Source organism: Erpetoichthys calabaricus, chromosome 2 (genome assembly GCF_900747795.2).
Source record: "Erpetoichthys calabaricus chromosome 2, fErpCal1.3, whole genome shotgun sequence".
NCBI classification, from domain to species: Eukaryota; Metazoa; Chordata; class Cladistia; order Polypteriformes; family Polypteridae; genus Erpetoichthys; species Erpetoichthys calabaricus.
Window position 1 is genome coordinate 75,983,489 of NC_041395.2, and position 23,877 is coordinate 76,007,365.

The 23,877-nt window shown below is 37.7% G+C and overlaps 1 protein-coding gene across 6 annotated transcripts in view; it reads left to right on the forward strand.

Moving 5' to 3' along the window:
* pogzb (pogo transposable element derived with ZNF domain b) overlaps window positions 1-23,877 on the forward strand; it is a 161,265-nt gene that overhangs the window by 133,546 nt on the left and 3,842 nt on the right. For all 6 annotated transcript variants that reach the window (XM_028793933.2, XM_028793935.2, XM_028793939.2 and 3 more), the window contains 2 exons: window positions 4,563-4,587; window positions 16,033-16,071. In XM_028793933.2, the coding sequence (XP_028649766.2) occupies window positions 4,563-4,587; window positions 16,033-16,071 (64 nt within the window). The remainder of the gene's footprint in view (window positions 1-4,562; window positions 4,588-16,032; window positions 16,072-23,877) is intronic.

The following is a 23,877-nucleotide window of genomic DNA, read 5'->3' on the forward strand; positions in this document are numbered from 1 at the left end:
AAAAAAAAAGAAAAAACTATTCAGTTTGAGAGGTGAGTACCTACTATGGAATCAGTGAGGGTCAAGCCTCAGTGAATTCATGCTTCCTGACACTTTCTTCAAAAATATTTTACTGCACTTATATTTAACTCTATTAATTTTTTCTCAGGGAAACTCGGTTATTAGCACAACTGCCTCATAATTCATGTCATTAGTTGGCCGCAGTAATCAGCCCATACTGGTTAGAATACACTTCCCTAGCGCTCAGGAACACTTAACAGACCTTTGCACTAATATAATCCACTCAAAACTAGTTTCTCCTTTCCCACTGGCTTCAGTGCATTTCGCCAAGTTCAACAAAGTTGAATCACATTCCTGTGATTCTGCCACACTTGAGGTGAAGCAAATTCAGTGGGGTTTGCTCATTATTGTTAAGTTAGCAATTGTAGATATATCCCTAGTAAGTAAGTAAGTATGTATGTGTTCCTTCACATGTCTGTGTCAGTGCATGTCTGTTGATGGACTGGCAACTTGTTCCGGGTCAGTGCCTGCCTTGCCTCTAGTGCTGCCAGGATAAACTTTAGCCCTCTCAACTCAACAGTGTTAAGCAGTGTTGATGAAGGATGAACGCTGCATTTTCTCAATTTATATTTAGGTATTTCAACATGATTCCTTATTTGTCATGTTTCTATTGTTGTAAGTAGTAGTCAGTAATATTACTGTGCTAATTTATTTAAACTGTTAGAAACACCTTTTTCCTAAGCTCCTTGCTCCTCAGTTCAGAGGTTAAACATTCCTCAACATGTTCTCAAAACATCAGTACCCTTTCAGCACAAGTTCAACCTGACCTGATAATATACAGTAAGTCACATTTCTCCTAAAAGGCACCTTGGTGCTACATAAACCTGTGCTGCCTCTGTCCTCCATTTACTTGTGTGCCTCACATTAAAACTTCTGATCTCTTCAGTCTCAGTTGGACTAACACGTAGGGCAGGCAAGGAGCTTTGAGAAGATCACTCAGTTAACCTGTGAGAGACCAAAAACTTTAATGTTTCGTTAAGCAGAAATTTTATGCAATATTTAAAATGAATACTTCATTTATGAAGTCATTTGAGTCAAGTAGAAGAAATAAATAATAAAAGTAAAGTCTTTTTTTTTTTATACATTTAACTTTTCTTGCCTATCTTTTGGGTTTTTAATAACCTCTTTAAAATGCGTATCACCATTAATGTATTTAAGCCACAAGTAAAAAAAAAAAAAAAAAAAAATTATCAGTTTTCTGGACCAGGACATGAAGATAAGTGTCAAGCGGATGATGCCTTACCAATATCCTTATTCTCTTCTCTTCCAATTCTAGTATGCCTCATGGCCTAAAACAAAACCCATCAGGTGTTCCTTACCCAGTTTTTGGGTCAAATTAATTAAAGCATTTCATGTAATTAATTCCACCTATTCCTGGATTTCATCAGCATTTAATTTTAGATGTGTGTGTATGTTTTAATGGATTTTAATAGTTAAAATTTTCAGTATGATGAAGGAAACACCTACCAGGAAGAGGACATTAACTCTTGTATCACTGTGACCTCCACAGAAACGATATCGGATATTGATTTCTCCAAATCTGATGAAGAGAATGATTACCTGCCAGCCAGCGGGGGGGCGGAAGAGGAATGGAATTTGGATGGGACAGATGAGGACAACACCATTCTAGGCTTCTGGAATGAGCCTAGTCAGACTGTTGAAATTGAAGAATTTTCCTCTATTTGTGGGCCAGTACACTCCCTTGGAGCAAATGCAGATGCCATTGACTATTTCAGATTACTTTTTCCAGACTCCTTAATAGACCATATAGTGCAACAAACCAATGACTATGCTTCCTTATTACAGCGCCAAATGCAGCTTCCTGGCTCAAATTGGCAACCCACCAGTACCTCTGAGATTCGAGCCTTTATTGGTCTCAGCATTATTATGGGACTCAATGGCCTTACCAACCCCAGTTTGTACTGGTCAGATGATGATTTTGAAAATAGTCAGGGCTTCTTAAGTGTCATGTCTGCCCAGCGTTTCCAACAGATATCTCAGAACCTTCATCTTCGCAGTGGTCGTCAAGAACATAGTCTCAATGATAGACTTTACAAAGTACGCCCTTATGTTGATGTGGTACAGAAACACATGTGGGAATCTTACCAACCCAATAAATGTTTGTCAATTGATGAGGCAATTATTCCATTTGAATGCAAAGAAATAAATGAAGCTGCCGTAGACAGTAATGCTCCTATCAGTGTTTATAATTCAGGAATCGTTAGGCCAAGTATGTGGCTTCTGTGCGATTCCAAATCGGGATATTGCCACAGAGTACTAATTCAAGCCATGAAAGATCATAAAGAAAGTGAAAAGGCATTGGGCTTCAGAGTTGTTATGCCTCTCTTAAAAGGTCTTGAAGGGAAGTACCACCAAATCTTTCTAGCCAGTTCTTTGATGTCCATTCCCTTACTCCAGCAGCTTCTCCAAAAAAAAATGTATGCCTGTGGCTCTGTTTCAAAGAGCTGCAAAGAGCTATCAAGTGAAATGCGGGCATTTGAAACATTGAAAAATCAAGGTGATTTTAAGCAGTGGCAACATGGAAACTTGTTGGCAACACGATGGAGAGACCACAGAGACCTCTTTTGTGTGTCAACCAATGCAGTACCCGGGGTTTGTGGAAATGTTTGGAGAAAATGTAAAAATAATTCTGATCTTCGTGAAATTCCAAGACCTTACTCATTCCAGTTACACCAAGAAAGCATGCGTGGAGTAGACATCTGCAATCAGTTGGTGGGTTCGTACAGACTTGGCTTTTCTTGCAAATCTTGGTGGAAATGTTTTTTCTGGTTCTTTCTCAACCTCTCTGTTGTAAATTCATTCATTATTCTAAGAGAATCATGCAAAGGTAACCCTCCTGTATGGCTGAGAGGCAGGCGGATTTCCCAGTACTACTATCGTCACCGCTTAGCTGAGCAATTAACTGGATATTCAAATATCTACCATGGCACTCCAGGGTTTAGAAGAACTAAGCACTTGCAGGCACACAGACTGGAGAAGATCTCGTTAAAACCGAAAAGATGCAGAAACTGCCACCAAAGGGGGGAGAGGCATGAAAGTGTTTATGGCTGTGCAGTCTGCAACATTAACCTCTGTAAAACAACAAACTGCTTTGAGCAGTACCACAGCACTGTGACATCACTTATGAAAGGTTAAAAGCAATTTAATGCATGTGATATCATTTTACTAAACTTAGTTTTAACTGTGCTTGCTTTTTTCAGCCCAGTAAAGAAATTTGTATGAACAAACTGTAAATTAGCATTTTATATTCAAGGTGAGAAATGAGGGAATTCCAAAAATAAAGTTTAATCAGAATTTGATAATTTCACAAATTTTTTTATATTATTCATCATTTAAAGTTAAAATACCATTTAACTGTTAGTAAACATAAATATACCAATAAAACAATCAAAAAACATTTTGATGGCAATCTACTTGTTATTTTTTCTCTTTTTTCACTATACAGAAAATAAAATTAATCACTACCACCCTCATCCTCTTCAGTTTTTTTGTCAAAGATGATTTTCTTGTTACTAAATGTCATATAATAATTTTCACTATGAATTTGTTGTAGACTGGGAGGCTTGGTTAACATTAAAGCTGCAGATAAAATGATTTTATTTTAACAACCATGCTTCAGACTGCAGTTTTATTTCTGTTTCTGGAAATTAAAATATTTGTTTACTGAAAAGCAAAAGCTCTGTGGAAGAGCTTTAATTCCAGATGCTTACAGTAAATGCATGTTGCATGCATATCATATTTTACAAGTGAATTGATGTTTAGAGGGAAATTGTGAAATAGTTTTTGCTTCTCAGTTCCAGATTTCATGTTTTCACGTGTTTCATGTGTCAGTGAAAAAATTGTGCATGTCAATTAATTATTCATTGCTCATTCTCCAGATTTGCTCAGTGCAAGCAAGTTTACATGTGTGCATGAGTGTGCTCACCAATGTACTGGCATCCTATCTAGGGCTGGTTCCTTACCTGATTTAGTAAGAATTACATACAGCTTGTACAGTCCACTTGTTGAGAAAGCATGGAAACTGATTTGTAGCCAAAATTAATGTTTTCTTGTTAAATGGATGACATTGTATTTTTGTAGTCATAGGAACAGAGAATAGGCAATTAAAGGACATTTGTATCAGATAGGATTGTCCAAAAATATTCTTGTTGTCTCCACATCCACATATCTGCTGGGTGTGCTGGAGATATGGCATTAAAGCCCTGTTTCTAATAAGCTGCAAGGAAGAACATTCTTTTAATCCATACCAAATTGATCTGCCTTTCTGTTAGAATGTAAATCACAGGTCTACTCTTTACAAAATATACTCAATTGATTCTTTCATTTCTCTTTTTTAACTAGAAAGTGATTTCAGTAGTTGTTGTTTAATGATGGATTTGAGAAAAGTCTTCTATGAAGTGTTACACTTTTTCATAGAAATGCTTACTGTATAAAACTTTTTATTTCAAATATTGACCTAAGTTTATTTTCTTCTTTTGCAGGATCCAGAGGTGCTACCAAGCAGAGGTAAAGTTTTAAATAGATGTATTATAATCTTTTTGAAATTTTCTTTGAAATATTTTGTGGTGTTTCTTAAAGAAACAAAGTTAACCAGTAGGCCCTTTCATCAATGGATGACATGAGGTAGAAGTAATGGCATTTGTGCAAGAAATTGAATTATGCTAACATCTCTGGATCTTTTTCTAGTCACCTGATCCATAATGGAGACTTTTATAGAATATAGGATAAAATGTTTCTTCAAGTGTAGAGGAAGATATTTAGTAGCTGTCCCAATAAATGTATATGTGAGCTAAAAATGAGTTTGTTTTCCATTTGAATTTTTTTTTTCAAGAAACAATTGCTCATGCTATCATGAAGGTTATTCACAATTATTAAATAGTGTACACATACATAAATTTTAATTTAATATTGTTTTCAAGCTTTTGAATATATTTCATGTGAAATTAGTCAAAAATATTTTTTATTTCACTTTACATGTATGTAAAAAATAATTATATAGCAAATAGTGATAATTTTCAATATAGTTTGTAGGTTAATGATGAAAATGTTTTGGGTTTTAGGCAACAATAGCTACATTAGGTAAATGTAACGCTAGAAAAGAAAAGACATAAAACATTTAGTAATTAAAAGCTTGTTAAAATATGTATTGTTTATTGTATTTTTATAAACTAGGGGGCTTCGCCCCCTGCTCGCTTTGCTCGCCAACCCCTGTTTTTGGTTTTCCGGATACACACTTTTAAGATTTTTTTTTCTTAGAATTGTTGCTATTTCATTAGTTTCGCTTTTATTTCAGAACTTCTGTAAAAACAATATCTGTAATCTTGCGAGTCCCAATATGCTGAATCTTTTTAATGAGGTCAGGATAGGTTTCTCTGTTTGGAATTTCAGCATAGACAAAATGATCTACATCATCAGCAGTTAATAATTTTTTTTTTTACAAAGTAAAAAAGTAAGTAGAGTTCTGCATTGGACTCCTGTCTGTAAAGTCGTGCTATTTTCCTCTCACAGTTCCAAAAGTACATGGGGTTACCAAGGTGATACCCCAGCTTTTGTCTAGGTTTTTGTATAAGGGCTAGACAGAACGTTTTTGACTCCTGGGGTAAATTAAGGTTTTTTAAATAAGCAGACAGATAAATATATATACAGTAATCCCTCGCTATATCGCGCTTCGCCTTTCGCGGCTTCACTCTATCGTGGATTTTATATGTGAGCATATTTAAATATATATCGCGGATTTTTTGCTGGTTCGCGGATTTCTGCGGACAATGGGTCTTTTAATTTCTGGTACATGCTTCCTCAGTTGGTTTGCCCAGTTGATTTCATACAAGGGACGCTATTGGCAGATGGCTGAGAAGCTACCCAACTTACTTCTCTCTCACTCTTGCGCTGACTTTCTCTGATCCTGACGTAGGGGGATTGAGCAGGGGGGCTGTTCGCACATCTAGACTATATGGACGCTCGTCTAAAAATGCTGAAAGATTATCTTCACGTTGCTACCTTCTGTGCAGCTGCTTCGTGAAGCGACATGCTGCACGGTGCTTCGCTCTCTTAAAAGCTCGAAGGGCACGTATTGATTTTTCACTGTTTGTTTTTCTCTGTCTCTCTCTATCTCTCTCTCTCTCTTTCTGTGCTCCTGACGGAGGGGGTGTGAGCTGCTGCCTTTAACAGCTTTGTGCCGCTGTGCTTCGCATACTTAAAAGCCAAACAGCCCTATTGATTTGTTTGCTTTCCTCTGTCTTTATGACAGTCTCTGCTCCTGACGCGCACTCCTTTGAAGAGGAAGATATGTTTGCATTCTTTTAATTGTGAGACGGAACTGTCATCTCTGTCTTGTTATGGAGCACAGTTTAAACTTTTGAAAAAGAGACAAATGTTTGTTTGCAGTGTTTGAATAACGTTCCTGTCTCTCTACATCCTCCTGTGTTTCTGCGCAAATCTGTGACCCAAGCATGACAATATAAAAATAACCATATAAACATATGGTTTCTACTTCGTGGATTTTCACCTTTCGCGGGGGGGTCTGGAACGCAACCCCCGCGATGGAGGAGGGATTACTGTACATTAACAAAGTAACCAATAAATGCATGTGCGGTAAACTCCGTTTTTGAAATTCTCAAGATTCTTTATTTGTCACATGCATAGTTATACAGGACAACACGCAGTGAAATGCATCCTGATCCGCTTATCAAAAACTGTGCAAAGTTAGAAGAATATCAGTTAGATTAACAAAAAGTCATAGATTGAAAGATAACAGTATAGTAGAACATAATAAATAAGTAAAATTATGTGAATAAAGTAGAATTAAGTGTTAAGATGCAATGTTGTAGTAATTATTGTGCAAAACCAAAGTTAGACTGGTGCATAGTTAAATGAGTCAGTTTGTTTGTTTGAGCTACTGCGATCTTTACTTTTTTATATTTTCTAATTTTCCTACTTTCATATCCTTTAACTTTCTCCACGTGTATAACGCCGTTTTTTTTTTGTTTTTTTTGAGCCTTTCTAATTTCCCTGGTTTCATAGTCTCTAACCTGCTCTGCATGTGTTTATCGCCAACGTTTGTAAACGTCTTTATGAAGTTCTACTTTGTCTTTTACTCACTGTCATTTAATTCTGAGCTGGATTGGACGTGCTTTTTTTCAATTCCACTTGTTCCGGGCTGATAATTACTTTCCTTATGTTCTGAATTTGCACCTCGATTATTCTTTTTTGCTCTTTTTTTCTGTCCAACGCATGTGAGTCTCTTTTCTCCGTGATTTTCTTTCTTCTTCGTTTAATCGTCGATGTTTCATTTCTACCTTATTCATTTCATTTCTACCCTATTCATTTCTACCATATTGACCTTATACACTTTATATGCACTGAGAGCCCTGGAGCTGTGTGTGCTGCATGACTGCCTTTACACTACTGATTTGTGTTTTTTTTTTGATATTGCTTGTAAGTAGGGTGTGTCTTGCAAGACTCGTTCTGTGTTCCCGTGAGATGCACCGTGGCAGGTCTCTTTCGTCTCACGGGTCTTATCTTCTTGTATCAGGACAGGGGACAGGATTTCTTTTTATAATAGATAGATGTATAAAGGTATTTATACCATGAGCTGGTTCATCTGCATTTGGGAATATTAATTGAAATGTATTCGCTTGCTCTTTTACACTACATTTAATGAGGTATGTACAGGTCTTTGACTTGTCAGACTTAAACAGGGTTCATACTTAAATAGCTTTTACAGGAAACTAAATGCTTATTCTAAGTTATTGTCAGTCTAAAGTAGATTGGGTTCTTCATTTCTAGATAACTAGAACTATTTTTGAAGTTATTATGCATGTATACTCAAGTCATAATAAACAACAAAGGATTTTGGTTTTCATTTTAGCATTTATTAAATTGGTTTGTGCCATTTAATTTTATTGAAATTAGACCTCCTGTTTACCACATCTATCACCCTTGATTCAAGAGTTAAAGAAAATGTTTTGTTTTGCCTAACTAAAAATTACGTTATTATTTTGGAATCTTTACTGCCTTTGATTTGTTTACGTGGATCGTTTTTCCATTTTTTAAACACAGGTAATTGTTTCTAACATGAACAGTTTATCCTAATTATTAGCAGTTAGGTTACAGGTTACTGATAGAGCATATACTTGAATTATCTTAAGGATGCTTTGCTAAACCACGAAGCTAAATATCCAGTACACATTGATATATACAGTGCATCCAGAAAGTATTCACAGCACATCACTTTTTCCACATTTTGTTATGTTACAGCCTTATTCCAAAATGGATTAAATTATTTTTTTTCCTCAGAATTCTACACACAACACCCCATAATGACAACATGAAAAAAGTTTACTTGAGGTCTTTGCAAATTTATTAAAAATAAAAAAACTAAGAAATCACATGTGCATAAGTATTCACAGCTTTTGCTCAATACTTTGTCGATGCACATTTGGCAGCAATTACAACCTCAAGTCTTTTTCAATATGATGCCACAAGCTTGGCACACCTATCCTTAGCCAGTTTCGCCCATTCCTCTTTGCAGCACCTCTCAAGCTCCATCAGTTTGGATGGGAAGCGTCGGTGCACAGCCATTTTAAGATCTCTTCAGAGATGTTCAATCGGATTCAAGTCTGGGCTCTGGCTGGGCCACTCAGGGACATTCACAGAGTTGTCCTGAAGCCACTCCTTTGATATCTTGGCTGTGTGCGTAGGGTCGTCTTCCTGCTGAAAGATGAACCGTCGCCCTAGTCTGAGGTCAAGATCACTCTGGAGCAGGTTTTCATCCAGGATGTCTCTATACATTGCTGCAATCATCTTTCCCTTTAACCTGACTAGTCTCCCAGTCCCTGCCGCTGAAAAACATCCCCACAGCATGATGCTGCCACCACCATGCTTCACTGTAGGGATGGTATTGGCCTGGTGATGAGCGGTGCCTGGTTTCCTCCAAACGTGACGCCTGGCATTCACACCAAAGAGTTCAAATCTTTGTCTCATCAGAGCAGAGAATTTTCTTTCTCATGGTCTGAGAGTCCTTCAGGTGCCTTTTGGCAAACTCCAGGTGGGCTGCCATGTGCCATTTACTAAGGAGTGGCTTCCGTGTGGCCACAAACCATACAGACCTGATTGGTGGATTGCTGCAGAGATGGTTGTCCTTCTGGAAGGTTCTCCTCTCTCCACAGAGGACCTCTGAAGCTCTGACAGAGTGACCATCGGGTTCTTGGTCACCTCCCTGACTGAAGGCCCTTCTCCCCCGATCGCTCAGTTTAGATTGGCGGCCAGCACTAGGAAGAGTCCTGGTGGTTTCGAACTTCTTCCACTTACGGATGATGGAGGCCACTGTGCTCATTGGGACCTTCAAAGCAGCAGAAATTTTTCTGTAACCTTCCCCAGATTTGTGCCTCGAGACAATCCTGTCTCGGAGGTCTACAGACAATTCCTTTGACGTCATGCTTGGTTTGTGCTCTGATATGAACTGTCAACTGTGGGACCTTATATAGACAGGTGTGTGCCTTTCCAAATCATGTCCAATCAACTGAATTTACCACAGGTGGACTCCAATTAAGCTGCAGAAACATCTCAAGGATGATCAGGGGAAACAGGATGCACCTGAGCTCAATTTTGAGCTTCATGGCAAAGGCTGTGAATACTTATGTACATGTGCTTTCTCAATTTTTTTTATTTTTAATAAATTTGCAAAAATCTCAAGTAAACTTTTTTCACGTTGTCATTATGGGGTGTTGTGTGTAGAATTCTGAGGAAAAAAATGAATTTAATCCATTTTGGAATAAGTCTGTAACATAACAAAATGTGGAAAAAGTGATGCGCTGTGAATACTTTCCAGATGCACTGTATACACTAAGTGTCTGGAAATGTATTGGAGAGATGCAATAAGATATCTGCCATGGGCCATTCTATCATTTGTTGCTGTTGAAGATGATAGTGGAAAACACTATTTTAATTGCTGTTCTAGAATTTCCCATAAATGTTTAATTAGGTTGAGATCTGGGGCCACATGCTGTGCGTAGAATTCACACTAAAACATGGCATACGGACAAAAGTGGAAATGTGCATACGCACAAAAAAATCCATATGCATAAATCTGTGCGTACGCCAACTTCCACGTTCTTCCACTCCATAAATCCTGGTCAGCATGAAAAGTAACGATCGTGCACACGCCTGTCGCTTCACCCCGACTCCTCCCAGAATTACTCCTCTTTACATATGCAAATCAATTTAAATAGCCCCTTATGTTTTTGTGTTCTGTGAAAAGACAATGGCAAAAGCACGGAGAAAAAGACGAATTTCAGCGAATACCAAGTAGAGGCAAGGAAAAACCTTACTGTTTGTTGGTTTAAGCAATGATATAAACAACAAAAGGAAGTTGATCGAGTGGTGGAGAAACTCGAAAGTTCAAGTTCAGAAAGTCGCATAGTGCCCCAAATAAATAAGAGGTGGCCAGATATTAAAGTTGCCGTGAAAATGCGAGTTGTAACCCACCGTCTGAGTGTTATATGGTGTGTTAGGGTACAGAGAAAGGAAAAAAAACTGGAACACATTGTAAAAAAAGGTTGAAATTACCACTTTAATTGCGTGGTTTATTTTGTCATTAAAGCAGAACACCATAAACTTCATCTTAAAATCATTTAATTTAATAGTTTCTCAAATCCCATCCTAACTAAAGTAGCACGTTAAATGCTTCGTATTCTATGTACTGTGCGTGTGTGAATCAATATGTGCTTCTTAAATGGACGTTCTCTTACGCTGACAGAACACAGAATACATTACATTCATGATGTTACAGCTCTCCGAACAATTTAACTACTAAGATGTATACTTGATATCATTTTCATGATGATAAAAATGAAAGCATGTAGAAAACATTGAGGCATATTAGCGCAGTGGTAGCGACGAGCTGGTGCCCCTTCCAGAGATTGTTCCCGTCTCCCACAAGATTCTTTCTGCGCCGTGCACGACCCTCAATGAAATAATTTATTGCAGAAGTACTGTCTTATTTCAAATGTACTAACCCCCGATTCTTATCCTTCCTTTTCTTTCTCCAAATAACCAGTCACCAAAACTCAGCTCTTAAATAAATGTCAGTCTGTAAGCTTAGAACGCCGATTCTTCAAAACTTTTAAGGACATTGAAATATCTTCATAGTACATGTTTAATTATTCCATCCATCGATCCATCCAGGGTCGCGCCAGCCCCATCAAGCATACAGCGTGAGGCAGGAACAATCCCTGAACGGGGTGCCAGCTCATTTCTACCGCTGCCCAAAGTCCTCGCATATTTAATCATTAACAATATGCATAATTTAAATGAAGTTTAAAATGTATCTGTGTAATGTAATATATATATACTTAATGCATTTCATCTTTAAAATGATATCAAGAGCTGCACAAATATAGCACCTGGAAATCTAAATCAACTTAGAAGCCAGTCGTCATCATCTGTAAATACGTGCTCTCAATTGAATTGAATTCCTTTATTGTTATTGTATGATACAATGAGATTCAATATGCAAATCCTCCATAATCTTATTTTCCTATAAAATGGTAAAATAACAACAATAACAGAAATAATAATAATAGGATAAAAACAGTGAAAAAAATACAATATGAAAGCATAAGTGGTTAAGCACCATTATATGGTTACAGGCTGATTACAATCAGATTTCTTAAACTAATAAATGATATGTGGTTAAATTCAGTGTATTTGATAAAGCTGCATCAGGGATGTGAATCTAAAAAAAAAAACGCACAGGAACAGTAGCACTGCTTTGACGCTGTTTGCAAATCTGACCGTACACAAGGCATTGACATGGTGTGAAAATGTGCGTGGCTTTGTGTCAAGTTTATTGTTTATACATTGCTTTTTGAGCGTGGAAATGGGTGAACGCAACAGTTTTGTGCGTACACACCGTTTATACATGAGGCCCCTGGTATGTGAGACAGGCTTTTTATTGTTGTCAAGTTTTTCAAAGCATTCATTGACTACTGTTTCTTCATGCATTGTCATGAAGACAAACTCTATAATTATCAATACAGAATGCTGTGATGAAGTAGAATTTGATTACTTCGAATTGCTTTTGTTTTTACCGGCACTTGAAGGAATCTGTGAACCTGCAGTGCTCTTCATAATGTTTGGAACAAACACACATTTTTCCTTGACTTACCCTTCTGCGCCACAGTTTAAAATTACAAATTAAACAATTCAGACGTTATTAAAGTGCACATCGTTTAATTTAATTTAAGGGTATTTAGATACATTTCAATTACACCACTTAAAAGTTGCACCATTTTTATATACATGGTTTACCCATTTCAGGGCACAATAATGTTTGGGACATAGCAATGGTAGGAAAATTAAAGCAGTCATATTTTGTACTTTATTGCATATCCCAGCATGCAATGACTGCTAAAAAACTGTGATTCATAAACATCACCAGGTACTAAGAATCTTCTCCGGTGATGCTCTCCCAAGCCTCTAATGCAGGACTATTCAATTATAATTTTATTTGGGCCAGATTTTCAAACCAAGTAATTTAGCTGGACCTGACATTTTCAGCAGCTGGTAAGCAGCAGAAACAACACAACACATTTTAAATCAACACCAATGAATGTACTTTAAAACAAGTAATGTTTGTTCATTGTTCCCTTTTACATTTAGTCACATCTGACACAGGCACATCAAAAATGTGGAATACACGGCTGTCCATTTGGAATACATGGCTGTCCCTTCAGCAGCGCCATGTACTTAGAAATATTTTCCTGTGCGCATCTCCAAGTCTGACATAATTTTTGTTGCGACTCCCTCGCACCCAGCGTGGGATATAAACCACCCTTTATGTGGCTTAGAGATATGCAAGGGGGTGCACATCCACTTAACACTAGAATTACCAAAGCCTACAAAAAAACTTGTAAATCCGGCCCACCTTAAATCCCTTCGCACCTCTCCGTCAGTGTCTTTTGTCTTGTAAATGTGTTGATAAGCCTGCTATACAGTATTTTTTTTTTATTCAGTTTTATTGAGTGTTCCTGCTCACGCTGAATTAGTATGCACCTTATGGTCCATGATGTCTGTTTCCGTGAGAGGCATTAGCTCTCTGGAAATGTGTTCTTTTATATTGCGGCGTTTTAATTAACCTGAATTATAAATTATTATAAATTAATAAGGTATTATCCCACCCAGCATGCAATGGCGGTTACAAGCTTACACGACAAGTTAGGATAATTCTAGCTCTTTATTGACGGTTTTACGCGGCATTACAAACGGGAAGCTTATGGCAGACATGTCAAGCCTGTGGGTAGCCTGACCTATGCAGCCTGCCATCTATCGTTGCCACGCTGAAAGGATTTTAGCCAGACAGAAGACATAATCTTCTGCTCGGCCTCGGACGGAAGACATACTCTTCCGCCCGGAAGCTTCAAAGTGTTGGCCGTAGGTGTCCATCCTTATATTCAGTTGCTCCATGTGCAGCCTCTTGGCTCCGATCCAAACAAGGACAAGAAGGATTCCAGTCCCACCTTCAAAAAATACAGGAATAGCACAGTGCCCATATACAGTTCCCATTCTCCCAACAAGGAAAGGTTTCTGTGCTGACAGAAGACAGAAATATACACTAGTCTGTCTTTAGGCTGACTATTCAATTCTCCAGTTGTCTGTGGCTATCTAGGCCTGTGCTTGGCTCGGCAATTCTAAATGCTGCTGCTGTGTCCCTGTGTACCTATACTTGGTCTTCCTGTATGAATGAATCCATAACAGTGGGCACAGAGAACAAGACATTAAACTTAAATAAAAAACACATAGTATAACAATGTCAAAGCCACACTGACAAAAGACAGAGACACATGTATACAGTATATGATGTTTGGAATAATTCATTTTATGACCTGTATAGTACATTTCGGTAAAAACATTGTGGCACTGATGCAACATTATTCATATTCATTTGCATACCTTCTTGCAGTTGTAATCGGTGACCGCAATAACCACATCCCCCCAAAGGTCTTGCCCAATCTCCACATTTTGGTGCATGGTGGTGTTTATTTTGCACTCTAGGACATTCAGAGGAAAAAAGTACAGAGAGATCAGTTTTGCACTATATACAATCATCAAATTCAAATGTTAACAGTTCCCACACACCCAAGGACCGTCCTTCCTACATTTACCGCATGTGTACCTGTTGTAATGTACACACTTCTCTCTATGCTGTGGTTCCTATTACATTGAAGGGGCACCTGACACTGATTGAGTTTGCTTTCCTGGGGGAAGCGGCTGTCTTGGAACAGAAGCTTGTCGATGTTGCATCCTCTTTTTCCATCGCCTTTTCTTGTAAGAAGCGACGACGAAGTTCCTCTGCAAGGTGAGCAAAGAACACTCTTCTTTTCTCAGTGGCCCCTGTGCATGCTTTGCACAGTACATGTGTGTTGATTGTCGCCAGGTCAAGCATGTTGTAGCACACAGCAACCGGGCACCCGCGTGCTCCTGCTCGCACCAAATAAGCTGACGCCTTCTGGGGCATGATGTCAACGCAGCCCCGGGGCAAAAAAGAAAGAGACAAATATATGTAACATTTTGAAGAAATCATTTTATTACCTAAATAGTACCAATCAGAAAACATCCTCGCACTAATGCAATATTATTTGAAAACGAACAGCATCAGATCTGGTGTAAATGTATGTTAGGGTCAGAAAATGGGGGTAGAGCCTGACCGTGACTGACAGAATAAAACTTAAAAAAAAAAAAAAAAAAAACTTTTACAAGTACCATAAATTTTCTATTTTTTAGCTTTGAAAAGCTCCTGTGTTGCCTTAGCAATATGTTTGGTAAATTGCTTTGGATCTTAGGGAGTTCCTTTTAGTCTCCCCACTTTGCTCTTGTCATAATTCTGATACAGGTTCATTTTTGTCTTGTCTGTCCACATGACCTTTTTCCTGAACTGTGCAGGTACTTTTTCACAAACTGTAATGTGGCTATCCTGGTTTTGTGGCTAATAGTGGTTTGCAACTTGCAGTGTGGCCTTTGTATTCCTGTTTATGGTGTTATGGATAATGGACTGTCTGACACACCACCGCTTATGAGGCTCAAGGACTGTGCCTCAGATGTGGACGAGAGCAACACTGGAGTAAAGCAAGAAGCAGTCCTGTTTCCTTTTCTGTACACCTTATATACCTTACCTTGGGCTATAAATATAGCACTAGTTCATGTTACCTGCAGAAATTCTCAGGTCATTCTGCACTAATAGGATACGCAAACAAGGGTGATGGGACAGAGTGTAAGAGTCAGTTGGAGAACTTTATTTCTTCATTTTTAATATCAGCAAAACCAAAGAACTAGTTATTGACCACACCAAAGAGCCTCTACTCCCAATCATTATTCAGGGAGTCAGTGTGTAGTTGATACCTTCCTACAGATATTTTGAGGTTCACATCAATGACAGGCTGTACTGATCTAGTGACACAGAGGAACTACTGTATATAATGAATGGCAAACTCCTTTGTTCTTTAGAGACTGCAGTTATTTAAAGTAAGTAGTGACATCCTTTATATGTTCTATAACCAGGTGAGTCAGGACATGCTACTTGGGGCTCCATCTTACCTATGGCAATACAACTTTATAATGCCTCACTGTGACTGCTGTTCTGTTGGTTTTTTTTTTCTTGTATTTATTTAGTAATTTTTTGTATGTGTTCGACTGGGGCTTGTTGTTTGTTTTAATATATCTATATTTTTTGAGCTTCTCTAAAAGCTACATTTTTCTTTTGGACAAATGAAGTACTATTTATCCATCCAACAAGATGGGAGGGCTCCAGTCCATTCTTGGCACTGCTATGCCACATTAAAAATTGGTACTCATTGTTCGCATGAGTCTATTTTATTTTACAGACATAAATGTTGAAACTGGAGTATTCATTTTTTTTCTTTCTCTGTTTTTTTTCTGTTACTCATCGAACTTCAGGCAAAATACAGAAAACCACCAGCAGGACCTTGCCCTAAGGTACTTTTTGACTAATTGTACTATAACCTGTTACTCTTAAAATTTCTGACCAGCATTTTTGTAAGTGAAAAGGTTCATTCATGGAGTCATTTTGCATATTCCATAGTTGGTTTTGTTGCCGTGGTCCTCCCTTATGTGTTTTCAACTTCTATAAACAAAACTGCCTTGATAGAAGAAGAAAAAGAAAAATAAGTGGTTTTTCAATGGAAATCCTTCAAGTCTATGACTATATGCTCACTAAACAAAAGTGGTTGTGTGTGTTTGTGCATGTATACATGATATGTATAATATATAATAAATACAATGTTTAGTGTAATGTTAGATGCATTGAGATTCTGTCTTGAAGAACCATACATGGATACACAGAACACCATAATAAGACTTTCATGTGGTCTCATGAATAATTTGGCATGGTATGAGATTTGAGAAGAAAATATAGTACTAGAACAGCGGTTCTCAACCATTTCAAAAATGTGTACCACCAACAAAAATATGTCTTATGTATAAATACGAAGTCAAGGCTATACATTTACTTAATTTATTGTCACATATTTTAATTTAATTTCTAATAAAAAATAATTATAAACAAATTTGATAATGCAGTATGATTAATTGGCAATACAGTGATCCCTCGCTATATCGCGCTTCGCCTTTCGCGGCTTCACTCTATCGCGGATTTCATATGTAAGCATATTTAAATATATATTGCGGATTTTTTGCTGGTTCGCGGATTTCTGAGGACAATGGGTCTTTTAATTTCTGGTACATGCTTCCTCAGTTGGTTTGCCCAGTTGATTTCATACAAGGGACGCTATTGGCAGATGGCTGAGAAGCTACCCAACTTACTTTTCTTTCTCTCTCTTGCGCTGACTATCTGTGATCCTGACATAGGGGGTGTGAGCAGGGGGGCTGTTTGCACACCTAGACGATACGGACGCTCGTCTAAAAATGCTGAAAGATTATCTTCACGTTGCTACCTTCTGTGTGCAGCTGCTTCGTGAAGCGACATGCTGCACGGTGCTTCACATACTTAAAAGCTCAAAGGGCACGTATTGATTTTTGACTTTGTTTTTCTCTGTCTCTCTCTCTCTCTCTCTCTCCCTGCTCCTGATGGAGGGGGGGTGTGAGCTGCCGCCTTCAACAGCTTTGTACCGGCGGTGCTTCGCATACTTAAAAGCCAAACAGCCCTATTCATTTGTTTGCTTTCCTCTCTGTTTCTGACATGCTCTGCTCCTGACGCGTACTCCTTTGAAGAGGATGATATGTTTGCATTCTTTTAATTATGAGACAGAACTGTCATCTCTGTCTTGTCATGGAGCACAGTTTAAACTTTTGAAAAAGAGACAAATGTTTTTTTGCAGTGTTTGAATAACGTTCCTGTCTCTCTACAACCTCCTGTGTTTCTGCGCAAATCTGTGACCCAAGCATGACAATATAAAAATAACCATATAAACATATGGATTCTACTTCGCGGATTTTCACCTTTCGCGGGTGGCTCTGGAACGCAACCCCCGCGATGGAGGAGGGATTACTGTATAACAAAATGAATTAATGTGATACTTGTGCTTGTTTGACAGAAATTAGTTTCTTTATATCTGGTTCTATTTTACTTAGTTTTAATTGTACGTTTGGCTCCAAGTTGCATTTTATTCTATATTTGTTTTGTAAGTACTGCGTTAAAGAAAATCCTGCATCACAAAAATATGTTGAAAAAAATGGCATTAAAAATAAAATTGCTCTTTAAAATGTTTTGGTTAATCTAGAAGTTGACAAAACAGTTGTTTTTAAATTCATCCATTAAATTTCTGTCATGAAATATCAATAAGTTAATATTGTTCAGAAAAAAGGCATTCAGCCAATGCTACGTTATGTAAAGGAAACAGATTCCTGACTCAATTTTGCATTGTCTTCTTGGAAGTACAATATAAAATTTTTATCAATTAAAACAATGGCTTTATCTATTTGTTGTTGTATTATCGTAGTATTTTGCACAGAGGTAATGGCAAATCTCTGGCCACACCAGGTGCACAAAGAAATCTAACTTATTATTTCAGTCACTCTATAGACATTAAGACAAAGCATATAAAGTTAAAAGCAGCATGGTATTTATTACAGGAATAATTATAATACCACTGGAACAAAGAATAGAAAATACAGTAGGTACTGATAGGAAAGTCAGGATATATATAGTCTTTAGAAAAAGCTTACGAAAAAAAAGTAGAGATGACAAGGATGATTGTCCCAGGGTGGCGTTTGATTTAGCAATCGATGTTCATGATGCTTTTCTGATGACCAGTGACATCTTCGTCCGTTCTTCTTCCTCTGTCCTTCCTTACTTCCCTCCTCACTCCTCAGACGAGGCATATTTATTCTAAGGTTTCATGCCGTGGTTTCACAACACATGAATGTTCCATGCACCTGATTGGCTGGCTGCCAATATGATGGATGAATTTTGCTCAAACAAATCTATCTTTTCCCAGATAATAAAGTTTTTTGATACTACCTCATGTCCTCCTTTCCCAGGCTGTAAACCAAATTGTTGTCCCAGATGTCCATCCATACAGTAATCAATAGCCTGAGGCATGGCTCAGTCTTCCTTAGCCAGGCTGTAATACCAATTTAGCACTATGCTGTGAACAACTGTTATAAAAGTGAGGTGTAAGGGAAGGGGATATGCCTTTTATTATAATGCCCCCTACATCTGAATTCATCTTGTTGGGATTGAGCAAAATATAATAATAAAAATATATAGAATAATTTGTAGGTTTTATACACTATAACAGTTGTTAATTTGTCTTTCAGTGTTATGTTGTTTTCTCCAAGAAAATTTTCTAAAATGGGTGGAAAACTTACCATATTTTTATCCAGTTCCTTGATAATTAACTCAATTGTTAATGGCTGCATTTACTTTGTAACAGTAAAAACATTTACGTTTAGTCCTTAAACTTAAATTAATATCATTTCAGCCTTCCAAGAATACCAGCTAAATATGATAATCTAACCAACCATAACTCATCAAGGAAGGTATTTCTTAATTCACATTTTGAATTGCAAATGACAACTTGCACTTCTGATAAAAAGTTAAAAAAAAAAAAAAAAAAGTTTAAATGCTTTTCTTATGATAATAATAGAACTTCGGTATACAACAGCAGGTTTTCTTGGTTATTTCCCATCTCTTGGCCTAAAATTGTACACTTTCTTGAATTTATAGCGCAGGTTTTAAAAAAATTAGCATTCTAAACCCATTTGATCTTCAGAGATTACTTTTATTACTAAGACATCATGATGAATACTACTACTACAGCACTGTCCTTTAGATAGATAGATAGATAGATAGATAGATAGATAGATAGATAGATAGATAGATAGATAGATAGATAGATAGATAGATATTGTAGTAACATCACTATTGTGATTTCCTGCTAAAGCCCCAGCTCCATCAGTACGCACACCAGTGCATTTTTTCCAAAGAACATTGTGCTCTGTCATCATTTTTTTTTTTTTTTTAATATTTTGTTTGCAGTTGTTCTACCAGGAGGAGATTCATTAATTAAAACTCTTTATTAACACTAGAGTCCCTGAAGCCTACAAAAAAAGTTTTAATCCCGGGCCACCTTAAATTCCCTAGTACCTCCTCATCAGTGTCTTTCTTTTGCAAATGTATCGATTGGCACTGGCAGCAGGCAGCCTGCTCACTCATCCCCCCACGGAGGCAGCTAAAGTCAACTCAGATGCTGAAGTCTCTTTATCTGGCAGTGAGGTGTTTGGAATTGTATAGGGTGAATATATAATTATTTGGAAAACATACATTTTGTATGAGCAATTCTCCATGCTAGTGTTTAGATCTGGCAGTGCCATGCTGACGGTGTATGTGCCCAAAAAGAAGTCTCTCTGCATTCTCAGTTCCATTGCTCATGTACGGAAGTGTCTATAGCTGCAGGTGGAAGCTACCGTCGCACTTTATTTATCTTGCCAAGCAGAGTTTTGTTGTGGTGCAGCAGTCTATTATCCAGCAAAAGTGGCATGAAGAAGTTGTGTGTTGTTACGATGATGTGTTGTGGTTTTTATATAAGTAAAATATAAATTTTTTTATTTTTTTATTTTTAATATAAAGACCATAAAAAAACATTATCGCAAACAGAACTTTGCACAATACCTTGGCATCTTGTGTAGGCCCTGCTGTTTCGTTGAAGGACATGTGTGTGGCAGATTCACTGACAGGATGACGCCCAACCTGTTGCTGCATTGAAACGGTGCCATCTTTTGCTTTCATGCCTGGTGCAGCTGCATTGTTCTTATGTGTGACTGGATGTTTCTTGCGGGGAGGGCTTCTTTTCTTTTTCTCCAATGTTAATCCCTTATCCTTATTTGAGTTCACCTCTGTTATAGCACATCTTTATTAGCTAACAGTGTCAGATTGGAGGGAGTGTGAACGTAACTGAGAGAGTAAAACTAAATAAAAAAATAAAAAAAAAAACACTAACCTTTAAAAATACCATAAATTTACACTGGCTGTTAGAGACTCAAATTAAATAGATGTTTTTATTCTATAATAGTAACAGTAAGAGCAACTCACTACTCGAAACGGTAAATGCAGAAAGGACCCAAAATCAGAACTGCAACCTCTTTATTATGAAACAGCAGTTCTTACCTCTTCACCAGCCACATGGACATGTCAGCATCGTCCCATAATACCATTTCTTCTTCTTTGATTATATTAGTGAATAAAAGTGCACTGTTTTCTTATACTTGTACCTTTTGTGAAGCAGCCTTCGCACATTTTACATTTCATGTCAACATTTTGTCATTACTACTATAACATACAAAACGTTTCTGTTTTAGTTATGTGTTCAACATTTCTTGCCTCGCGTTTCCTGTCATCCATTTACCCAGATCATTGTAGACAAGAAACACACATGAAATGTATGTATTCCAAATAACGATATATTATTCACCCTATACAGTGCCTCCGGAAAGTATTCACAGTGCATCACTTTTTCCACATATTGTTATGTTACAGCCTTATTCCAAAATGGATTAAATTCATTTTTTTCCTCAGAATTCTACACACAACACCCCATAATGACAACGTGATAAAAGTTTACTTGAGGTTTTTGCAAATTTATTAAAAATAAAAAAATTGAGAAAGCACATGTACATAAGTATTCACAGCCTTTGTCGTGAAACTCGTAATTGAGCTCAGGTGCATCCTGTTTCCCCTGATCATCCTTGAGATGTTTCTGCAGCTTAATTGGAGTCCACCTGTGGTAAATTCAGTTGACTGGACATGATTTGGAAAGGCACACACCTGTCTATATAAGGTCCCACAGTTGACAGTTCATGTCAGAGCACAAACCAAGCATGAAGTCAAAGTAATTGTCTGTAGACCTCCGAGACAGGATTGTCTCGAGGCACAAATCTGGGGAAGGTTACAGAAAAATTTCTGCTGCTTTGAAGGTCCCAATGAGCACAGTGGCCTCCATCATCCGTAAGTGGAAGAAGTTCAAAACCACCAGGACTCTTCCTAGAGCTGGCCGGCCATCTAAACTGAGCGATCGGGTGAGAAGGGCCTTAGTCAAGGAGGTGACCAAGAACCCGATGGTCACTCTGTCAGATCTCCAGAGGTCCTCTGTGGAGAGAGGAGAACCTTCCAGAAGGACAACCATCTCTGCAGCAATCCACCAATCAGGCCTGTATGGTAAAGTGGCCAGACGGAAGCCACTCCTTAGTAAAAGGCACATGGCAGCCCACCTGGAGTTTGCCAAAAGGCACCTGAAGCACTCTCAGACCATGAGAAAGAAAATCCTCTGGTATGATGAGACAAAGATTGAACTCTGTGGTGTGAATGCCAGGCGTCACGTTTGGAGGAAACCTGGCACCATCCCTACAGTGAAGCATGGTGGTAGCAGCATCATGCTGTGGGGATGTTTTTCAGCGGCAGGAACTAGGAGACTAGTCAGGATAAAGGGAAAGATGACTGCAGCAATGTACAGAGACATCCTGGATGAAAACCTGCTCCAGAGCGCTCTTGACCTCAGACTGGGGCGACGGTTCATCATTCAGCAGGACAATGACCCTAAGCACAGAGCCAAGATATCAAAGGAGTGGCTTCAGGACAACTCTGTGAATGTCCTTGAGTGGCCCAGCCAGAGCCCAGACTTGAATCCGATTGAACATCTCTGGAGAGATCTTAAAATGGCTGTGCACCGACACTTCCCATCCAACCTGATGGAGCTTGAGAGATGCTGCAAAGAGGAATGGGCGAAACTGGCCAAGGATAGGTGTGCCAAGCTTGTGGCATCATATTCAAAAAGACTTGAGGCTGTAATTACCGCCAAAGGTGCATCGACAAAGTATTGAGCAAAGGCTGTGAATACTTATGTACATGGGATTTCTCAGTTTTTTTATTTTTAATAAATTTGCAAAAACCTCAAGTAAACTGTTTTCACGTTGTCATTATGGGGTGTTATGTGCAGAATGCTGAGGAAAAAAATAAATTTAATCTATTTTGGAATAAGGCTGTAACATAACAAAACGTGGAAAAAGTGATGTGCTGTGAATACTTTCCAGATGCACTGTACAATTCCAAACACCTCACTGACTTTAGCTGCCTCCGTGGGCGGAAGAGTGAGCGGTCTGCCTGCTGCCAGTGCCAAGCGACACATTTGTAAAACAAAGATGCTGATGTGGAAGTGTGAGGGAATTTAAGGTGGCCCGGGATTATGACTTTTTTCGTAGGCTTCAGGGATTCTAGTGTTAATTGTAATGTCTGATTCATACTGAATGTGTACCAATAATTGAGCATGCTTTGTTTTATTTGTACTTCTGATTGAAGTGCAAAATACTGACTTTCTTTCACCTTCTGAACAAGCAAATCTGCCATTCTATGAATAAGTCAGCGTATGATATCATTTGATAACATATGCTGTTTGACCAACTTTGGCAGCAGTTTTCTCAACAAAAAGTGATAAAACAATATTTTTAGCAGCTGCTCATGTCAGTTATTTTCCAGTAGTGTAAGGATTACCAGCTTTCAGTAGTGTAAGGATTACCAGCTTTAGCAATTCTTTAGTTAATAAGATGAAAAACTTCCTAAGCTTTTTCACTTGTAACAACTATTTCAATAGCATTTTATTGTTTTAGCCCGGTTTAATTTTGTTTTAAAGTAATCATTGGATTTTTTCTGTAAATGTTTGTTTTGATTCAAGATGTCTTTTAAGAGAAGGTTTAGATAACAATTCAGAACAAATCACACACTAAGGTTTAAGTTCACTTTCATCTCAATTCCAAGTAAATCCAAATTGTAAACGAGTCATCACATTTTCTATTAATACTATTTTTATTCTCTGAAGTATTACTACTAGTACTACCTACTTTCTATTCATGTTGTGATTCTTTTCCCCGTGTACTGTCTTCAGCTTTGTGTTTGATCTCTCCTAGCTTATGAACTTGCACTTCCTGTTTTGATTCTTTTTGTTGTGTAAGGTATTCAGCTTTCCGCTTAATTTGTCCTAGCCACTTTTTTATTTTGAAGATTGAATTTTAAAAAAACACAAGAAATATTGCAGTAAAACAAATCACACCACTTTGAACGATTTTCATTAATTTATAAGGATTCTCTGGCACATTTTGATTTCCAAAGTAGTCACTTCATTTTGATAAACATACAAAGGTATGCGCTAAGGAAAGAGATTATTAATTTCTAAATTTAAGGAATTTATATTTGTGTCTACACACTGCATTCGTTCTGCCATACTGTTTTAAACTGAAGTTTTTCCCATGTTACTACATGTTCTTCCCTCACAA